Below are 22,170 nucleotides of genomic sequence, written 5' to 3'. Positions count from 1 at the left end.
GGGTTGACCGGATTTTGTAGTGGTGGTGGTGTTAGCGTGGCTGGATCTTGATGGAGGTGGTGATGTGTGACCGGATCGTTGTGGCTGTGGTGGTGATGGGGTGTCGGATGTTGGTGGTGGTGGTGGTGACTGGACACACACTTTTGAGTTTTGATTATCGGATCCATTGCCGGATCTCACACACACTTCTTTGTGTTGTTGATTCTTGTATATTTCTTGTAGTATTTTCTTCTTATTGTTTGAATCCATAACAATTGATTATGGGAACATGTGTTTTCTTGTACATTTTTTTTACCTTCTGTTCTTATTTATTTTATATTATTATCATATATATATATAACGAGATGAATGGAGTTTGCTAGATAAAGACAACTTTTGTAATCTGGGAATATGGGTTTGGATTTCAAAATTACATCCAGTCACTCATGTTCTAATATAGTATGTATGTATTTAATTTTTGTGAAAATAGGTTTGGGGATTTTGTGTTGGAGTTGATTTCTGTGTTTGATGGGTTTGGGTGCAATATGGTTTCTAGAGACAAGAAATGGTTTTATGATTGTTTAATTGAATTGAATATAGATCCACTTTTTGGTTAGTCTTTGTTTTTCTTTTTTTTTTTTTGTATGAATGAACATTTCCAATATTAATATCCGTCACATATATATATCTTGTCCATTTTTGTGAAGTGGCAGTCAAATGTCCACATGGTACAAAACGCCTTCAAAACACACACAAAACCACTGCCACGTAGATTGATTAAAACCAGATAGCGGTTTTGTTCCTTATGTTAATATGGTATTGTCACGATATAACCCACTATATGCGGAAAAAAACGTTGGAACCCAGAATAACAAAAACGTGCCACTTCAAGACCTTTTCGTGCAATTAGCCCTTTATTCTAATAAAATATGTAAAATGTAACTAATATTGTTATCCGATATAAGGATAAGTCAAATCTATGTTTACTTCTTAATCATCTTCGTAAAGAAATATGGTTATCTCAAGTTTTAAACCATCACCTAATACAATAATTTTTAAATTTTACTAATTGTTTATAGAAATATAAAATTATAAAACTTTATATTTTTTTTATATAAAAACATTAGTAGTATTAGTTTATATCTTAAAGTGATTGTAAATGCGATAATGCTCAATGAAATTCTTTTATTTATAAAAATAACCCATTTTAGGACGATACATATTAACTTGACATATTTTGCATCACTAATACATTTTCAACATCTTCATTTATCAACATTCGTCAATATATAATATCATGAAATGATAACATGTCAATAATTATATGTCTACTTACATATTATGCGAGTCAATAATCTATTAATAATAATATAAATGTACCCATGGGTTTTGTCAGAGGACTTATTGGGTGCATGTTTTAAAATCCAGGGGCTGGGGTGTAGTTTTATGTTATAAAATTTACAGTGCAGATGACCCCATAATAATAATACTATTTCATCCGCAACTAAGAAACGAGATCTGATCTCTCTCTCGCTCTGCCTGCCTCTTTCATTGAGATCGATTGATCGATCTACTTCCCATCATCATCATTATTCTTATTTATTCAATACTTCATTTTCCCAGCCAACATTAACAGATCTGTCTCTCCCCTTCCGTCTTTACACTGTCAGGTATTCTCATCCCCTCCATATCTATGTGCGTTCATATATCTGATACATAAACAATCACATTTTTTCATATTTCTCATACCTAATTCATTTTCTATATTTACATTATTTCATCAATATTATTATTACTATTAAAGTATATTACATATTTAGGTTTTCAGGTTGCCAGATCTGATATATATTAATGATATATGTACATATTCATTTTGGTTGATTTGAACTCAGATGTTGATCCATACACCTCAACTATGTTCCAATAAATATCAATTAATCCTATATTGATTGAATATATTTGTTTTATACCAATAATAATGCTGATGGATGAGCCAATGACCTCTTGGTTTAGTGTTTGTTGGAGGCTTTGTCACTCTGGGGTTATGGGGTTCAAATAAGATTGGCGTCTATATACTAATTTGGGAAAAACAAACTACTAACGACTAACATTTGCCGTCTAAAAAAATGCCTATGATTAACATGTAAAAGTTTGTTTCTCACTCTAGCATTGCCCTTCGTTTTTAATGGTTTCAGATTTAGACTATGTTACCGTCTAACCCGAGGCCAACATATGTGGTTTTCAGTTATCCTATATCTTCTATACTTTTGGGCCACATTTTAATTTAGTTATGTTCTTTATTGAATCTAATAACATCTGCAACAAACATATCTACATTTTCAAAAGTGGAATATGAGTTGAGATTGTTTGCAAAAAATTTAAATGCAATGTTTCTTATGAACTTGCTACAGATTAAAAGACAACTTGACGACTTGATAGGAAAGCTTTACAAATCTAAAAATGTATTTTAAAGGTTTCCCAACTTTTGTGTTTATTTAGCCATGTCGTGTTTTTGTAGTTAAATAGTTGTGTAGTCAGTAATTAGAAGGTAAAATACTTTTGACTTTGATCTAATCACTAAAGGTTTGGCCCTATGTTTCAGAAGGGATGGAGAAATCATGCTCTTTACTTGTTCACTTTGACAAAGGAACACCTGCACTTGCCAACGAGATTAAGGAGGCGCTCGAAGGGAATGATGATGCTGCAAAGATTGATGCCATGAAAAAAGCGGTTATGCTTTTGTTGAATGGGGAAACGTTGCCACAACTTTTTATCACCATTGTTCGCTATGTTCTTCCATCAGAGGATCATACTGTTCAAAAACTGCTGCTTCTGTACCTAGAAATTATCGACAAAACAGATTCCAAAGGGAAGATCTTACCTGAAATGATCTTAATCTGCCAAAATTTGCGAAACAATCTTCAGCATCCCAATGAGTACATTCGTGGGGTGACTTTAAGGTTTCTTTGCCGTCTTAATGAGACGGAGATTATTGAGCCCTTGATACCATCTATACTGTCAAATCTGGAGCACCGACATCCATACATCAGGAGGAATGCAATACTTGCTGTGATGGCCATCTACAAGCTTCCACAAGGAGAACAACTTCTGATTGATGCTCCAGAGATGATCGAGAAGGTCCTCTCGACAGAGGCAGACCAATCTGCCAAAAGAAATGCATTTCTCATGCTTTTCGCATGTGCACAGGAACGTGCAGTTAATTATCTTTTGACCCATGTTGATAGGGTGGGAGAATGGGGAGAATTGCTGCAGATGGTTGTTTTGGAGTTGATTCGCAAAGTTTGCAGAACAAACACAGGAGAGAAAGGGAAATACATGAAGATCATTATATCCCTATTGAATGTTCCTTCTGCTGCGGTTATTTATGAATGTGCTGGTACCCTCGTGTCATTGTCCTCGGCTCCCACGGCAATTAGAGCTGCAGCCAATACTTATTGCCAGCTCCTCCTCTCCCAGAGTGACAACAATGTGAAGCTTATTGTTCTTGATCGCTTGAATGAACTCAAGGCTTCTCACAGGGAAATCATGGTTGATATGATAATGGATGTGCTCAGGGCACTCTCAAGCCCGAATCATGATATTAGGAGGAAAACACTTGATATTGTTCTTGATTTGATCACTCCTCGAAACATCAATGAAGTTGTTCTTACATTGAAAAAGGAAGTGGTAAAAACTCAAAGTGGGGAACTAGAAAAAGATGGGGAGTACCGCCAAATGCTCATCCAAGCCATTCATTCTTGTGCTATCAAGTTCCCTGAAGTGGCAAGCACAGTCGTGCATCTATTGATGGATTTCTTGGGTGATAGTAATGTTGCATCAGCCATGGATGTAGCAGTTTTTGTGAGAGAAATTATTGAAACAAATCCGAAGTTGAGGGTTTCAATCATAACAAGGCTATTGGACACCTTTTACCAAATACGGTCTGCACGAGTTTGCTCTTGTGCTCTCTGGATCATTAGTGAGTATTGCCTTGCACTCTCGGAAGTTGAGAGTGGAATTGCAACCATAAAACAATGCCTTGGAGACTTGCCATTTTATATGGCTTCAGAAGAGGGGGATGGTATTGAATCTTCAAAGAAGTCTCAGCAAGTAAACTCAATAACTGTTTCATCTAAGAGGCCAGCTATCCTCGCTGATGGCACTTATGCAACTCAAAGTGCAGCTTCTGAAACTGCTTTTTCCCCTCCTACGGTGGTCCAGGGGACATTAACTTCAGGAAATTCAGGAAATTTGAGATCTCTTCTTCTAACCGGTGATTTCTTCCTTGGGGCAGTTGTAGCTTGCACAATGACAAAACTTGTTTTGCGTTTGGTAGAGGTTCAGTCATTGAAAAGTGAAGTTAATAAAGCATCAACTCAAGTGTTACTTATTATTGTCTCGATGTTACAACTTGGGCAGTCTTCATTTCTTCCACACCCGATTGACAATGACTCTTATGATAGAATTGTTCTCTGCATAAGACTGCTATGTAATCCTAGTGAAGAGATTAAGAAAATATGGCTGCAGTCTTGCCGTGAAAGTTTTGTGCAAATGCTTGCTGATAAACAGCTCCGGGAAACAGAAGAACTGAAGGCCAAGGCTCAGGTCTCACATGCACAACCTGACGATCTCATTGACTTCTACCATCTGAAGAGTAGGAGGGTAAGATCATCTGTGCTATTCATGTTTTTCTTTTTGCCATCTGTTGGCTGTGTTTTTTCTTATTGGATACATTCATTATATGTAATCCAAGTGCTTTGATTGATGTAGAATTTGATACTATGTATGGAATAAGTTTTTTTAGTGTCACTTGATCAGTTTGAGTGTCTTCGCTCTGATAATAGGCCATATGAAATTTGATAGATGAGGAGTTTCATATAGTTTCCACGGTTATTAAGATCTACACTGGTGGCTGGAAAGGACGATATGGGGTGTATTACTTTTCTACAGTTAGCATTTTCATTTCAGGAATAGCATCTTTATGGGGTGTACAGTTAACCACCTTTAGCAACGCAACAGCCCCACAGGACCTTAATACTTTTATTCCCAAATATTATAGCCATGCCATCTCGTAGTTTTTCCTTATCTTTCTTTACTTGAGAATGTCATAATAATGCAGACCCTCTACCTGATATCACGTACATTGGTATCTGGTTGTGGTTTGCATATTTCTAGCTGTCACTCATCAACTCTAGGTCAGAAAAGTTAAGAAGATAATAGGTGTTGCATGTTAATAACATTAAGATATGTAGGACTCTAGTAGTGTAAATTTATTTCGTTAATAAAAATGTAAGTTATAAAAATACAGTAAGGCTAATAGGATAAATGTTTCTTTTCTAGTTATTAGGTGATAGTACTTCTATGAATGATCTCGATTTATTGCATGTTAATCAGGTTTACAACATGTTCTCTTTTTACCCGAGATTCTCATATTATTAGTCAAATGGTTGATGTTATCTTTCAGGGCATGAGCCAGCTGGAGTTGGAGGACGAGGTTCAAGATGATCTAAAGCGTGCTACCGGAGAATTTGTTAAAGAGGGAGATGCTGCCAATAAACTGAACCGTATTCTTCAACTGACTGGATTTAGTGACCCAGTGTATGCTGAAGCATATGTTACTGTTAATCACTATGATATTGTGCTTGATGTAACTGTTATCAACCGAACCAAAGAAACACTCCAGAATCTGTGCTTGGAATTGGCAACAATGGGTGACCTTAAACTTGTAGAGCGTCCTCAGAACTACACTCTTGCTCCTGAATCAAGCAAGCAGATTAAAGCAAACATTAAGGTGTCCTCGACTGAGACTGGAGTTATATTTGGAAACATTGTTTATGAAACTTCAAATGTGTTCGAGCGTACTGTTATTGTCCTCAATGACATCCATATTGATATTATGGATTACATATCTCCAGCTGTCTGTAGTGATGCAGCTTTTCGAACCATGTGGGCCGAGTTTGAGTGGGAAAACAAGGTATTACTTTTTATTTTTATGGTTTTTCTGGTAATTTTATTAGAGGCAAAAAATGGCAGTTTGGGTAATGGGTCAAAATAGGATTGACTCAGACACGTCAAAACGGGTTGGGTTGATGCCCGTCATACTACACTAGTGAAGCACTTTTACAGGCATACACTATATTCATGTTTAGGTTTTAGGTAAAATAAAACAAGTATTAAAGTAAAACAAATAAAACAATAGGTTTCTCTTTACTGAAAATCACCATGCATCATGAAAATCATCGTGTATCAATTGTTTCGTGAATCTTCGTGCATCAATCTAACCATGATTTAAGGGTCAAGATCTTGTCCTATTTGTCTGCATGTTTAATTATTGGTTAATCTGGTTTATATTATACAATTTATTATTGTTTTACTATCTATTTATAGGTAAACTAAAGCCTGTGTTAAAATCATTTGCTAAATCTTGTTAGAAAGAGTTTTTTTCTTACTGCTCGTCTTTTATTATATACTCAATACCAGGTTGCTGTAAATACTGTAATTCAAGATGAGAAGGAATTCCTTGATCACATTATCAAATCAACTAACATGAAGTGCCTCACTGCACCGTAAGTCACTCATCTTTACCATTACTTATGGATTTTTTTTTTTAAGTAGCAAGTAGATTGTAAGACATCTGGTTAATGGTATTTTTGTTAATTTGAATTTTATTGTGTGCATTTTCGTATTCATTGGACAATGAAAAACTTGGATTTATAATGAGTATAATATATCATGCCACATGTAGTTGTGGTAAATTTTTTTGAATGTTTTCAAATAAACAACTTGGCTATCATTGATAAGAGAAGCTTCAAGATTATTTTTTTCACATTCTGCTGTTTCTGATGCCATGAGCATAATTACATTACGCCTAAACAATACTTTTGACACATACTTCAATATGTGCACCTTGTGCACACTTATTTTCAAAGTATTAAACGTCTACTTGTTAGTTGCATTACTGTGGTTGAGTATTCGTGTATCAGGTCTGCTCTCGAAGGTGATTGTGGCTTCTTGGCTGCCAACTTATATGCTAAGAGTGTTTTTGGAGAGGATGCTTTGGTAAATTTGAGTATTGAGAAGCAAGGAGATGGTAAGCTGAGTGGGTATATTCGTATAAGGAGCAAAACTCAGGGGATTGCATTAAGCTTGGGGGATAAAATCACTCTTAAGCAGAAGGGAGGAGCCTGATTTTGATTCTCACCAGCCTTACACATCAATTTGGTAAATTCTAAACACCTAATAGTTAAATCAAATTGTCAAGATGCAAATTTGACCGTGTAGCTCTAACGAGTTGTATTAAAAGAAATGAACTGGGTTGAGCAGGTCGAAAATCTTTGAATCTTTTTTCAAATGCAGAAACCCCCTAAGTGGAGTATTTTTTTACAAAAGGTTAGATCAATAAAAATGTTTTTTTTTTTTTTTTTTTTTGGTGGGGGGAGGTTAACCGTGGTTAATGAAGTTCAGTCGACATGGTAAAGCAACAAGTGGACTATATAAATGCGAGCATAAATAGTGCAACAAACATAAATCAAGAGGTGACAAAACACCTCAAGCCTATCTAGACGTTACCTTATGACCAAAACGACTAGAATTTACAATGGTATGCATTTTGTAACCAACATCAACACATTAATACTGCATTATTAGAGTTCAAAAGAAGAGTTTGCATGTTTGCCCAACCTGACCAGTATGACCCTTGCTAAATTATCAATTTTTTTTTATCTTGTTTTGTAGGTTTGTATACTGAGAACAGCATTGTACTTGGATGTCATATAGAAGATTATTACACAAAAATAATGGCATATTTTTGGATTTGGACTTCGTTTAGAAGAGACGATTACTACTTAATGTGCTTCGAATCGTTGCAGTTGTAGTTCTTCCCGCTTAATGGCTACACAGTTTTTTCCCCTTTTTTATTCGGTCATGGTATTAATTACTATTTTTTGTTTGATGCAAGAAGTTTGTATTTTCATATCATTAGATGTTTGTGCACTATTTTACATATGCTCTGCCATTTCTATATCAAACGGGATCACTCATTCACTTGTTTATAACGGGTTGTCCAACTTCACAAAACTTATTGTATTCATTTGGTCACCTGACGCTTTCCCTGTTATATATTAATTAAAAAGAATAAATTATTTATAAAAATATATTAATTTAGCTATTTTTTTTTCACAAAATACTTAAAGTTTTCTTAATAAAAAGCGAGTCATAATGAGATTTACAAAATTAAATGAGATTTTAAAATACCTCAATCAGATAGTAAGATTTGCAGCCATAATTTGAAAAATTGTAATAAAAACATAAATTGAGAATTATAACGAGAATTTGATAATCTCAAGTTCTCAACGAGAAAGTGAGAATCTATGAGGTTAAACTTTTATTATAATTTTGTGAAAATCCAAAATTGTAGAGTTCATTGTAATTTTCCACTTTTATTGTATTTATGGGATGTGTGATGAAGTATCAAAAGTGGAATTTTGAAAGTTACTCATGACAGAAGTCTTTTAACTCTGGTATAATCCTATTCATTTGAAAATAGAAATTTTTGTGACAAGAAACTAATCTAGGTCATTGGATTAGATCTAATTTAGGGTCAGGATCATTTTACAAAAAACAACACGGAGGGGCAAAAATGTCATTTTGAACAGACTATATAAAACGAAAAAAAACACCCGTCTCTTCCTTCACTCCCTTTTTCCTCCGGCGACCAAAACCCTAACTCCGCCAGAAACCACCTCCGGACGTCCTATTTGACAAACTCCACGCTGTAATCGCCGTCGATAATCAACGTCAAACACTCTCCACGCCGTTATCTTCATCTTCCTTCGATCTATTTTGTACGATTCGTGTTGTTGATCGGCGCCCGGAAATTCAACTTCTATTAACCTTGCCGCCGTCAATAAAAATAGTAACTGATTCCGGATTGTTAATCGATGGAAGAAGACGACGTGATAAGCGATGAGGAACTCGAACAAATAGTATATGGTAAGTGAATCTGAAACACAAGCTGTTTGTATCTGTTTATACTGTTTATCGTTGATCAATCCAAATCACTAGGTGTTTATGTCGCTTAATGACAGTTAGATTTCATGGAATTGTGATAACTTTTAGGTTTGATTCAAACTGTTTGATACTAAATATGCTTAGAGTGTGAAACACAAGGTGTTTGTATGTTTTAATGGATTCAATGAAAGACGGATTGTATCAAATCACAAATTAATCGTATTTTTTTGCTTAATGACAGTTAGATTTAGCGGAACTGTGATTATTCGTAGTTTTAAATAAAACTGATTGTTTGTAGAGTGTGAAACACAAGATGCTTGTATAGTTTAATGCTTTCGATGATAGAAGGATTGTACAAAACTGTGATTATTCGTAGTTTTGAATAAAACTGATTGTTTGTAGAGTGTGAAACACAAGATGCTTGTATAGTTTAATGCTTTCAATCATAAAAGAATTGTATGGAATCGCGTTATGGTATTAATGATTGTAGAGTGTGAAACACGAATTGTTTGATCAAAAAATGCCTGATAGGAATTGCGTGTCACATGTTATGAAACAGGTGTTGGCAGTTCAAATGTTACACCAAAACAACTATAACGATAAACCATGCAACACCCGAAGGGTCCTTGTATCGTGAGCCGGATGTTGACTCAAAATATAGACCAGTTTTAGGAACAAATTACAGAATCCTAGAACAGTGCCAAAAAATGTATGAAGTATATAGGGCCGGATTTGATGTTAGAAAGTCTAATAACAAAAAGACCAATAGTGGGAGGATATACCAGAAGTGGTATATATGTAGCAGAGCTGGAAACCCACCAAAAATAAAAGTGGACACTAGAAAAGCCAATGAGAAAAAGCAATGTAGAGCGTACTAGATGCAGGACAATGTTGAGATTTTCTAACATCAAATCCGGCCCTATATGGTTCACTGTTTTCGATGAAATACACAACCATGAAATGGTTCTGCCTGAATACAGACACCTGTCAAGGCATGATAGGCAGCTCAAATATGCCGAACAACTGTTTGTGTACAACGCAACAGTATGCAATCTAGGACCAACTAAGACACACCAACTTTATAGTTGCATGAAAGGTTGTGACGAAAATGTCAATGGAACCATAACTGATTTCAGGAATTGGTCACGGGACTTGAATGTTTATGTCAGTGAAAGCGATGCACAAATGTTGATAAATAAAATGGAAGAAAATAAAGAGTATTTCCCCGGTTTTTCGTTCTACTACAAGGTTGAAGATAGCGTGTTGCACTCGTTGTTTTGGGCAGATGAAGTTGCCAGGTGCAACTACAAGGAGTTCAATGACATTATGTCATTTGATGCCACGTACCAAACGAACAGGTATCTATTTGCTTTTTTTAATTTTTATTAATTGCTGAAAATAGAAGAAAACACTTTGTGTTCATTTCTTACACCGTTCAGTTGTATAACATTCACATGATCTTTTTGTCAATAGATACAATGTGATAACACGATTTCAGCACCGAATTCACAGATTTAATGGCGGATTGGATATGTGTGTGTTCTTGGTGTTTTAGTGTGTGTTTTTGGAGAGAGAGAGAGAGAAAGTGGAATGATTGGAATTAAGTGTGTGTGAAAAATTTTCAGGAATGAATGAAATGTTATTCAAGGCTTAATAATCTCTAAGGTATGAGGGTATTTATAGTCTATCCCTATACATATACAACTTATCACATCTAGTCCCTCAACCTTAGTGATTATTAATCTATGACTTAAAAACAAGTAAGTCCACTAACTTAAATTACAATTTATCACTATTTTGGATTTCTAACATTCTCCCCCTTAGTGATATATTGTAATGAATGAAGTACGTGTTATCTTGTCTTGTAGGAATGTATTTGATGAGCCCGGTGGTGAAGACAATGAGTATGTTGAAACAATTCTTGGTCTTGGACTTCTTGAAGTTAAATCATGAGGCGATTCTCAATGTTCTTTTTGAGTATGTTGTACATGTGGCACATTACACAGATCTGCCAACCAAGGTATGATTCCATTGACTCTGTTTTTAGATTAAAAGAACCGAGCCTTAGATTGCAGTATAAGCAGAAGTCTAAATTTCCCTTCAAAAACATAAATAAAACTCCCTAACACTGGTTAAGGACGCGATTCCAAGTATTGAAGATGAAGCAGAAAGAGATTTTAAACAACGATTTGACAGTATTGTATGGAACATGCACATGGAACCGAAAGAATTGGAGGAAAAATGGGGACAGTTGATGGTCGATTTCTCACTGACAAATGATAGCTGGTTTAAACACATGTTCCAAATCAGGTCCTCTTGGATACCAGCTTATTTTATCGACACCTCAATGTTTGGGCTCATGCGAACGACCTCGAGGTCTAAAAGTGGCCGCTTTGTATTCGTGTTCATTGGCAGGGATGACTAGAGGAATCTGTGCAAGTTTCAGTCATATAAGAGAATCTGCAGAATTTAAAGACTGTGCAATACAAGGTAAATTAAAGTATATTTCTGTTGATAATTAATTATACATATAAAAAACCGTTATTAGTTTCATATAATATGAATTCTGTTGGTGGTGAAGGTACTTCATACCCGTGAGGATGGCTTGGTAACATGTACATGTAGACACTACCTAAGATTTGGTCTTTTGTGTCGCCATTGTTTTTGGGTCTTCAATTTCATCTGAAACATCGATGAGATTCCAGAAGGATACATCAACAGGCGTTGGAGAAGAGACATCATACCACCAGAGCTGAGATCACGAAGGAACAAATACGGTAATGCAAATAATGGTGTTCAAAAGTTTGTTCATGAAATAAATACAGTTGTAGAAGATTGCATCAATAACCTTGTACCGGATGAGAAACTGCTCTAAGAATTTCTTGAAAAGGTTAAAGAATTGAAGATTGATGTTGAGAAGAAAGTCCAAAAGACACCAAAGAAAAGGAAGGAAGATACTATGGAAAACATGACTGGGGCTAGCAGGCCTGACCAAATCTTTATAAACAACCCACCAGTCGGATCATACAAAGGTTGTGTGAAAAAGACAAGAATAATGGGCGGCAAAGAGTTGGGAATAAAACAAAGCCAAAAGAGAAAGACGATTTGTAGCAACTGTGGAGGTACAAAACACAATGCAAGGACTTGCGGTAAAGAAAAGGGTAAAAAGAAACAAAGCACTTCAACCGAGGCTGAGAAACAAAACACTTCAAATGAGGTTGCTGTCAAGACCCCGTGATGGATTTTTCTATTTTCTTACTGTTTTCATTTTTCATTAATTATCTGCTCGATTAGTTGTCGTTGAAGAGATTGTATTTTGAAATTTTTAAGACATTTATATGATCATTTACATTGTTTGTCCTAGTTATTATCAAGGAAAGAAAAAAAATCATGGTGTTTTGGTTTCCGGTAGTTACTACAATGGCCATACACAGGCTGCTTCAAATCAATGTGTTTTGGTTTCGAGAACTCATAAATGGCCATACAGAAGATACTTCAAATCCAAAACACAAATGTTTCAAGAAATTCATAAAATGGCCATACTTCCTACAATGGCCATACACAGGCTGCTTCAAATCTAAAACACATTGTGTTTTGGTTTCGAGAATTCATAAATGGCCATACACAAGATGCTTCTAATCCATAACACTTTGTGTTTTGGTTTCAAGAAATTCATAAAATGGCCATAGTTCCTACAATGGCCATACACAGGCTGCTTCAAATCCAAAACACATTGTGTTTTGGTTTCAAGAATTCATAAAATGCCCATACCTATTTCGATAAAACCAGACACCTTGTGTTTCGGGAATTATAAAAATTCGAACAACTTGTGTTTTGAAAAAAAATCCAATATAAACCTTGTGTTTTGGCCATACTTTTAGTATCATGCAACCCTTCGACACGAACAAACTATCTGTGTATCTATACCAGAATACAGAACAAAGTAACAAGTCTTGCATTTACATTCAAGATATCTAAAGCAAAATCTAGATTAATATAAAAGTTATTCAAACAAGTTTCAAGCATTGCATTTACATTCATCATATCCAAAGTATTGCATTCACCATACACAACTGGAAACCCATAATTACAAAAGTATTTAGAAGTCTAGAATTTTAGGTTATGATCCGAACAAATAAGGTCTAAATCCAAGAGACTGGCTGAATAGTTAGAATTTTAACTTTTCTGGATCCAAGAGGTGGGACTACAATATGACAGGCTTTTCTGGATCCAAGCCTTTCCCATCGTTGGTGACAACATTAGCTGAAATCTTCTTTAAAGTTATCTTCTCAGAACGCCTCCTGGTATGTGCCCCCAAAAAGGAAAAAGTTATGATAACGATATTACACATGATAAAACTAGAAAAATAAATTTGATTATTTTATTATTTAAACCATGAATTTACTTTGGTGGAACTTCAGCAGCAGCAACCTTTTCTTTCTTTTTCTCCAAAGCACCACCGGTAGCCTTTTGTTTTTTGTCCTTCGAATCAACAACAACATCTTCTTTTGCATTGTGAGAACGTTCACGAACCCTTATTTGAATCAAATCAGTCAAGAATATCTCATCACCATCTTTTAGCAACCTTTCAGGAGCCTTTCCTTTGCTTTCCTTCAAATCAGCGGCAACAAGTCCTTTATTCTTTGGAGGACGTCCACGACCCCTTTTGGGAATTACTTGATCAACATCTTCTTCATCCTCATTATGAACCTCACCAGTCACCAACCTTTCACCATCAACATGCTCATCTTCAGCCTGTGTAAGTTTTTGATCACCCTCAACATTTGTTTCCGATGCTTGATTTCGTATTATGATAAATTTTCTTCTTTTGCTCTTCTAAACTATGTTTTGTATTATGTTTTTCCTTGAGAACACCAGAACCTTCAGCCTCATCTTTCTCTAACTATTCCCCTTCATTCATCAACAATTCTTCACCATCAACATTTGCTGCTGATGATGGTTTTCTTTTCACGTCAAGTTTACTGATTCTGTTACTATTATAAGCAATGCCTGACGCATCACCAGATTTCGGAGCAAGCAAATCATCAACAAATTTTCTTGCTTTAGCGGAATCAATGGCAACCACACCAGCCACTTCAGTAACAGCCCTATCCACTAAGGTGAATATACTCGTCATCAGTTACAACCTTTTTCACTCCACTATCACCCGCATCATTAAACTCAACATTAAGATTCAAATCTTTGATTACATCAGAAACAACCACATTAGGATTTAAAACCAAATTGTCAACCTGACTGTGAACCTCATTAAGAAAATTCGGTTGCACAACCAGATTGTCTTTGTTTTGAACATCACCTTCTCCCTCCTTAGCTTCCAGATTGTCTTCATTTTGAACATCATTTGTTCCCTCCTTAGCCTCCTCATTCTGAACATCATTGAAAACTTCATTTGGTTTCTGGCCAGTATAAAACAAATCATCCATTGAACACACCTCTTTGAACTTTTTTTGGTATAAGAGGGTAGGAATACCCCTGGTAAGCTTGTATTACACCAAAAATAATAAAGTTCAGGCAATATGGCTAACATACCATATTGACTATACATCAGTAACAACCTATGCCCATGGCTACCGCCTCAAAGCTAAAAATATCTACAACTAGACCTTGACAAACAATACAAGGTCAAAAACAAGAATAAAAAACAATAGTAATGCTATAGGAGCCTTGACAAACACCTCTTTGAACTTTGAATAATTAAACTGTAAGTTGTTGCTCTCTGGATCTGTTTGTTTTTGTTTGTCAAACGCATCGAACAACCTCTTCTTTACATTTGACATCTCGATCAGATTATATTCAATATCATTTAAAGGCTGCAAAATATGGACATTTTTAGTACATCAAGGCTTACAAAATACTAATAAAAATATAATCAATACATATGTCTACCCATTAATAATACTGACTTTGGGTTGGGAAGAAATTTCTAAAACACATTGTGTCGGGGTTTCGAATATCTACTAAAATCACCAGACACAAAGTGTTTTTGAAAGTAAAACACATTGTGTTGTGATATTTTAAAAACTTTGGTCTTATTGCAATACTCTTCCCTAACTTTGAAATGAAACAGAAATCGCCATGATCCTTGAATGTCTCATTTTCAGCATACTATAAAATTTAAAATAAATATATAATACAATTCAACCTTCCTATTCTAGTTTTTAATTCATCTAGGCTACCAAAACGGAACAAGATAAAAAAATAAATTCACCGTAGCTGATAACGGTTCAGAATTGGATCTTCAGGATACTTTAATAAACCGTCCTTCAAGGTTCTAAGCAGAAACTTCTTAATTTCCAAACACTGTTCAATTTTTTCTTTAACAACCTTGTAATAATCCTAGATATTAATTTGAAAAATCTTAAAAAAATAGGAACTCATAAATTACTAAGATACAAATTATAAAACACGATGTGATCTAATAAAAAAATAAAGACATATGCATATTCAGGGAAAAAACATTTTGTTCAACAGAATGTGATCTAATATATACCATAAAACTTCAAGTAAATACAATACTGCAGAATCTAAAAGAAAACCAGAACAGAATGTACCTCTCTTACATCTTGCCCTTCCTCCTTTACATTGGAAGCGGCATCAAGTCTTTCCTCCTTTACATCGTCAGAAACATCAAGTTCTTCCTTGTGATCCTTTTGAGGTGGCAAAATATCCAACATGCCAAAAGAGCCCATGTAACATTCAACACGTTCTCGAGCTTGAAGGAGGTCGTTCCAATTTTTGAAGACTGGACGATATCGAGAAACAGGGACGTTGTCACATCTCGTCCGATCAACATACATCAGCTATAACATCAAAAAATATATACAATTATTACAAAACAACATTGATTAATTATTAGTAAGTAAAAAACATGGAAAAAGACATAAACTCACACTTAGAAATGTTGCTGGTCCAGCATAAGGATTTTTATCTGGGGAATCTCTATTCCAGTTGTCTTTACTGGAAGCCAAGGCTGTCATCAGGAAACCACACCAATCAAATGATTGTAGATCAGAATTCTGATACAGAAATTACCGGGTTCACTGAACTGGAGAAATCAAGTGAACTGGAGGATACTGGCCAGATAATGCCACCAAAACAAGCAATGTTAATTCTGCCAGTTGTCGCCCATTTTAAACACATATTTACTGAACCAGCTCAGTTACCAGTTATAACATTACTCCAGTGGCAAGGGTCTCCAGATGTTACCAGTAGTGATCCACCAGTAATGTTCTCCATTGAAGTTCGCCAGTGACCACTCTCCAGTCAAGTCTACTGATGAATGCTCCAGATTTAATTCTCCAGTGGAAGTCCAGATGTCACTCTCCAGTTGTCTCAATAAAGTTTGTTCCTGAATAATAAAGATTGTCATGTGTCTGGTGGACCCAATAAGAGAAGGTGGATGACAGCTGTGATAAAGACAAAAAGAGGAGCGTGTGACAACGTTATTCCTAACGGTTTGTGGGCCCGGCTGCAAAAGGAATATTTCTAGAAGCTTTAAGCGTGCTCTTTGTATTGGTCCATTTTGTTAGTGATTGTCCCCACCATGTGTCAGCCTTTTATTTATTTTATTTCATTATTATTTTTATTATAATTTCGATGATTTCTAGACAGGTAGTTATCTATAAATAGGGGCTCATTTCTCATTGTAAAACAGATTATGTTGAGTTGAATGAAATTAATAGAGCAACCTCTATTTCTTAAAAATCTTCATTTACCTTTATAGATCTTTGATCTTGGTGGTTTGGAGTGATCCCTTTATCTATAATTGTGGTAGTTCGTCCTTTATCAATTATAGTGGTGAGATCCAAAATCTTTGATTCCTTTATCTGTGTTTGTGGTGGCTAGACCTTTATCAAACATAGTGGTGGGTTGAAGTGTTTCCTTTATCCTTGATTCCGGTGGCTTGGCCTTTACGAATCTTGGTGGTGGATTCTTTATTCTATCATTTTATTTATAGTCTTGTTTTGTTGTTTATTTCATAAAATCCAGAAAATCCCAAAAATAGTCGTTTTAAATTCCGCTGTGCTTAGTTTTTCGCGTGATTTACGCATCAAATTGGTATCAGAGCCAGGTTTGAAAAAGGTTTCTTAATCTTTTTATCTGTGGGTTTTGTTATCTTGTCTGTTAGGTCAGATTAGATCTGTTGGGATTGTGGTTTGTTTTGTCTAAATCTGTTATTGTTGGTGTTATTTTGTTGAATATCAATGGCTTATAGAAGAAATATGACTCTAGAGGAAGCTCATAATGCTAAGAGGGATAGGCAGATTAAAGATCTACAAGAAACACTTGGTAAAGTTATTAACCTATTAGAAGATGGTGGTTTAAGGTTGAATGGAGAACGTGTTGTAGGGGAAAGAGATGATGAGTCTCAAGGTCCTAGTGAGAGATCTGATGACACCCGCAGATCTTCTAGTGATTCTGATGAGTCTGATCAATCTAGAAGAAGGCATAGGAGGCATAAGGTTGATGATACAAAAGATATCAAGATAGATCCACCAGATTTCATTGGGTCTTCTAACCAAGAAGAGTTCTTTGAATAGGTTCAAGTGATGGATAGAATAATGGAAATAAAAGGGTATGATGATAAGAAAGGTTTTAAGGTTGCCAGTATTAGGTTGAAAAAGTATGCTTTATCCTGGTATGATAATATGAAACATGAAAGAAGTTATAAAGGGAAAAGCAGAATCAAGACCTGGTCCAAACTGAAGGAAGTTATGCAAAAGAGATTTGTTCCTCAGTCGTACAAGCAAGATCAATATCTTCAGATGAACAATCTGAAGCAAGGCTCAAAAGAAGTGGTGGAGTATATCAGAGAATTCGAGCAACTAAAGACTCGAACTGGTGTGAAAGAAGCTGAAGAACATACTATTGCCAGATTCCTTGGTGGGTTGAATGCATCTATTACTGAGAAGATAGAACTGCAGCCCATCTGGACATATGAAGGTGCTTGCAAGTTGGCTCTCCAGATTGATAAGCAACTGAAGAAGAAAGGCCGGTACAAGCCTTTTACTAAGACTTCTTCCAGTTCTAGTCAACCAGTTAGTCAACCAGTTTAGAAGCCCAGTGCAACTGGTCAATAGTCCTTCAGAGGCAAAGAGAAAGAAACTGGAGGATTAAAAGAGCCAGTTGGAAGGAAATGTTTTAAGTGTCATGGTTTTGGTCACTTCCAGGCACAATGCCCCAACCAGAGAGCACTCACTGCTAAAGAAATTGAGAGCTTACCAGATGTTGACACTGAAGAAGGTGAACCAGTGTATGATGATGATGAAAGTGAAGAAACATATGTTGTTGCAGATATTGGAGAAATGTTGGCCGTGAGAAGAGTGATGCATGCTAATGAAGTTGTAACTGATGCTGCCCAGAGAGAGAATATTTTTCATTCTAGATGTACTATTAAAGGCAAGGTGTGTGATCTGATCATCGATGGTGGGAGTTGTGCTAATGCTGCTTCTACTTAAATGGTAGAGAAACTGGAATTGCCAACAGTAAAGCATCCTCGTCCATACAAGTTGCAATGGCTAAGTGAAGGATCTGAGGTAAAAGTCAATCGACAAGTTACTATTCCTTTTTCTATTGGATCTGTTTATCAAGATAAAATTGTCTGTGATGTTGTCCCTATGGATGCTTGTCATATTTTACTGGGTAGACCTTGGTTATTTGATAATTATGTAATTCATAATAGTCGTGCAAATTCTTATTTATTATTTGTAAGTGGGAAGAAAGTCACTTTGACTTCTCTAAAACCCAATGAGTTATTGAAAATTAATGGGAATCAACCCAGCATGTCTTTATTAATATCTCAAACTGAAATTGAAGAAGAGTTAACTGGAGGCTCTCCAGTTATGATGTTACTGGTGAGCGTACTGGAGAAAAAGAGCTCACTGGAGTCCCCAGTCTCCTGAAATCTTTACTGAAGGAATTCACTGATGTTTTCCCAGAAGACCTACCTGAGGGTTTGCCGCCAGTAAGGGGTATTGAACACCAGATTGACCTGGTTCCAGGGTCAGTTCTTCCAAACAAAGCTGCTTACAGAAGTTCACCAACTGAAGCAAAAGAATTGCAAAGACAAGTAGATGAGTTGGTTGCCAAAGGTTATGTGAGAGCCAGTATGAGTCCTTGCTCAGTTCCAGCTCTCCTGGTTCCAAAAAAAGATGGTTCGATGAGAATGTGTGTTGATAGTAGAGCCATAAATAATATAACTTTTACGTATGGATATCCCATTCCCAAGTTGGATGATATGCTTGATTAGTTACATGGCTCCAGTGCGTTTTCCAAAATTGATCTCAGAAGTGGTTATCACCAGATCAGAATGAAAGATGGAGATGAGTGGAAGACTGCTTTCAAAATCAAAGGAGGCCTTTATGAATGGTTAGTAATGCCTTTTGGTTTATCTAATGCTCCCAGTACTTTCATGAGACTGATGAACGAAGTTCTCAGGCCACTCATTGGTTAGTTTGTTGTTGTTTATTTTGATGATATTTTGGTATATTCAAAATTTGAAGCTGAGCATATTAATCATTTGGAAAAAGTATTTGAATTGTTAAAGGAACACCAGTTGTATGGAAAATTGGAAAAATGTGATTTTATGGTGAAGAGTGTAATTTTCCTGGGTTATGTAGTATCAAAAGAAGATATTTCCATTGATCCTTCCAAGGTAGAAGCCATCAAATCATGGCCAGTTCCTACCACAATCACTGAAGTAAGAAGTTTTCATGGTCTGGCATCTTTTTATAGAAGATTTATCAAGAATTTATCAAGAATTGTGGCTTCAATTACTGATTGTCTGAAGAAAGGTGTGTTTGACTGGCCGAGTTCAGCCCAGTTAGCCTTTGAGTCACTAAAGGAAAAACTCAGTTCAGCTCCAGTATTATCATTACCAGATTTTGATCAGTTATTTGAGTTAGAATGTGACGCCAGTGGTGTGGGTATTGGTGCAGTTCTGGTGCAAGCAGGGCGTCCAGTTGCATATTTCAGTGAAAAACTTAATGGCTCAAAACTGAAGTATAACACTTATGACAAAGAGTTTTATGCCATTATTTGTGCTATCACTCACTGGTCACATTATCTGAAGCCAAAACAGTTTGTTTTATTTTCTGACCATGAAGCACTGAAGTTCATTAATGGTCAACACAAGCTTCATGCCAGACATGCAAAATGGGTGGAATTTTTGCAATCTTATTCATTTGTTTCAAAACATAAGGCTGGAGTGGCTAATGTTGTTGCTGATGCACTTTCCAGACGATACTCATTATTGTCCATTCTGGAAGCAAGAGTTCTTGGATTTTCTTTCATTAAGGAGTTGTATGCTACTGATCCAGACTTTTCTGATCGTCTCACTGAAGCTCACCAGAAAGGACCCTTTTTTGTTCAAGATGGTTTCTTATTTAAAAATGGTAAATTGTGTATTCCAAGAGGTTCTATCTGTGATCTATTGATAAGAGAAGCACATGGAGGAGGTTTAGCTGGCCATTTTGGCATCAACAAGACTGGGGAGATCCTCACTGAACACTTCTACTGGCCAAGTTTACTGAAGGATGTTCAGAATATTATCAGTCGTTGTCCAACTTGTCACCAGGCGAAGGCAACTTTTCACAAGGGTTTGTATACTCCTCTTCCAGTTCCAAATCAACCATGGGAAGATCTTAGCATGGATTTTATTGTTGCACTGCCCAGAACCCAAAGGGGAAAAGATTCTATAATGGTGGTTGTTGATCGATTTTCGAAAATGGCCCATTTTGTTCCTTGCAATACTACAAATGATGCTTCAGCAGTGGCAAACTTATTTTTCAAAGAAATTGTTCGTTTACATGGGATTCCAAAAACAATTGTTTCAGATAGAGATGTCAAGTTTTTGAGTTATTTCTGGAAGACACTATGGAGACTGATGGGTACCAGATTGATGTTCAGTACGTCTCATCATCCTCAGACTGATGGACAAACTGAAGTTACTAACAGAACCATTGGTATGCTGTTGAGAACATTGGTGAAGAAAATTTTAAAAGATTGGGATCTGAAACTAGCTCATGCAGAACTCGCTTTCAACAGAGCTCCAAATTATTCTACTAAGAAATCACCATTCGAAATTTGTTATGGAGTCAATCCTTTAACTCCCATTGATCTGATTCCATTTTTGATTGAACCTAAGGCAAGTATTGAAACTGAGGCCAGAGCGAAAAAAATTAAGAAGATTCATGAACAAGTGAAGGCCAGAATTGAGAAAACTAATGCTGAGTACAAGGAAAGAGCAAACAAGCATAAAAAGTAGTCCAGTTTTGCTCTAGGTGATCTTGTCTGGGTACATCTGAGAAAAGAAAGGTTTCCATTAAGAAGAAAGAACAACTTGATGCCCAGAGCTGAAGGACCGTTCAAAATTTTGGAGAAATATGGTGAAAATGCTTACAAGGTTGAGTTACCTGGAGATACCTCCGTTTCAAGTACCTTTAATGTGGGTGATCTGATACCTTATCTGGAGGATGAGTACCTCGAAGCCTTGAGGACAAGTCTTTCTTTAGAGGGGGAGATTGATACAGAAATTACCGGGTTCACTGAACTAGAGAAATTAAGTGAACTGGAGGATACTGGCCAGATAATGCCACCAGAACAAGCAATGTTAATTCTGCCAGTTGTCGCCCATTTTAAACACATATTTACTGAACCAGCCTAGTTACCAGTTATAACATTACTCCAGTGGCAAGGGTCTCCAGATGTTACCAGTAGTGATCCACCAGTAATGTTCTCCACTGAAGTTCGCCAGTGACCACTCTCCAGTCAAGTCTACTGATGAATGCTCCAGATTTAATTCTCCAGTGGAAGTCCAGATGTCACTCTCCAGTTGTCTCAATAAAGTTTGTTCCTGAATAATAAAGATTGTCACGTGTCTGGTGGACCCAATAAGAGAAGGTGGATGACAGCTGTGATAAAGACAAAAAGAGGAGCGTGTGACAACGTTATTCCTAACGGTTTGTGGGCCCGGCTGCAAAAGGAATATTTCTAGAAGCTTTAAGCGTGCTCTTTGTATTGGTCCATTTTGTTAGTGATTGTCCCCACCATGTGCCAGCCTTTTATTTATTTTATTTCATTATTATTTTTATTATAATTTCGATGATTTCTAGACAGGTAGTTATCTATAAATAGGGGCTCATTTCTCATTGTAAAACAGAT

General features: G+C 36.1%; 1 protein-coding gene and 1 pseudogene across 2 annotated transcripts; both read left to right on the top strand.

The window, feature by feature from the left end:
• Window positions 1–1,476: 1,476 nt before the first annotated feature.
• Window positions 1,477–8,030, top strand: LOC122609715 (coatomer subunit beta-1). Of its 2 annotated transcripts, none has more exons than XM_043782665.1 (6): window positions 1,477–1,649; window positions 2,585–4,641; window positions 5,444–5,953; window positions 6,460–6,545; window positions 6,963–7,200; window positions 7,714–8,030. In XM_043782665.1, exons 2-5 carry the CDS (start codon window positions 2,587–2,589, stop codon window positions 7,165–7,167), a joined length of 2,856 nt encoding a protein of 951 aa, XP_043638600.1. In that variant the 5' UTR covers window positions 1,477–1,649; window positions 2,585–2,586; the 3' UTR covers window positions 7,168–7,200; window positions 7,714–8,030. The 2 variants fall into 2 exon arrangements, with proteins under 2 accessions (XP_043638600.1, XP_043638599.1); XM_043782664.1 differs by having other exon boundaries at window positions 2,582–4,641.
• Window positions 8,031–17,570: 9,540 nt separating this feature from the next.
• Window positions 17,571–21,673, top strand: LOC122610321 (annotated as a pseudogene).
• The last annotated feature ends 497 nt before the right edge of the window (window positions 21,674–22,170 follow it).

This window comes from Erigeron canadensis, chromosome 8, assembly GCF_010389155.1.
Source record: "Erigeron canadensis isolate Cc75 chromosome 8, C_canadensis_v1, whole genome shotgun sequence".
NCBI classification, from domain to species: domain Eukaryota; kingdom Viridiplantae; phylum Streptophyta; class Magnoliopsida; order Asterales; family Asteraceae; genus Erigeron; species Erigeron canadensis.
The sequence above is the reverse complement of the archived record's forward strand: the minus strand, read 5'-3'. Positions and strand labels throughout refer to the sequence as shown.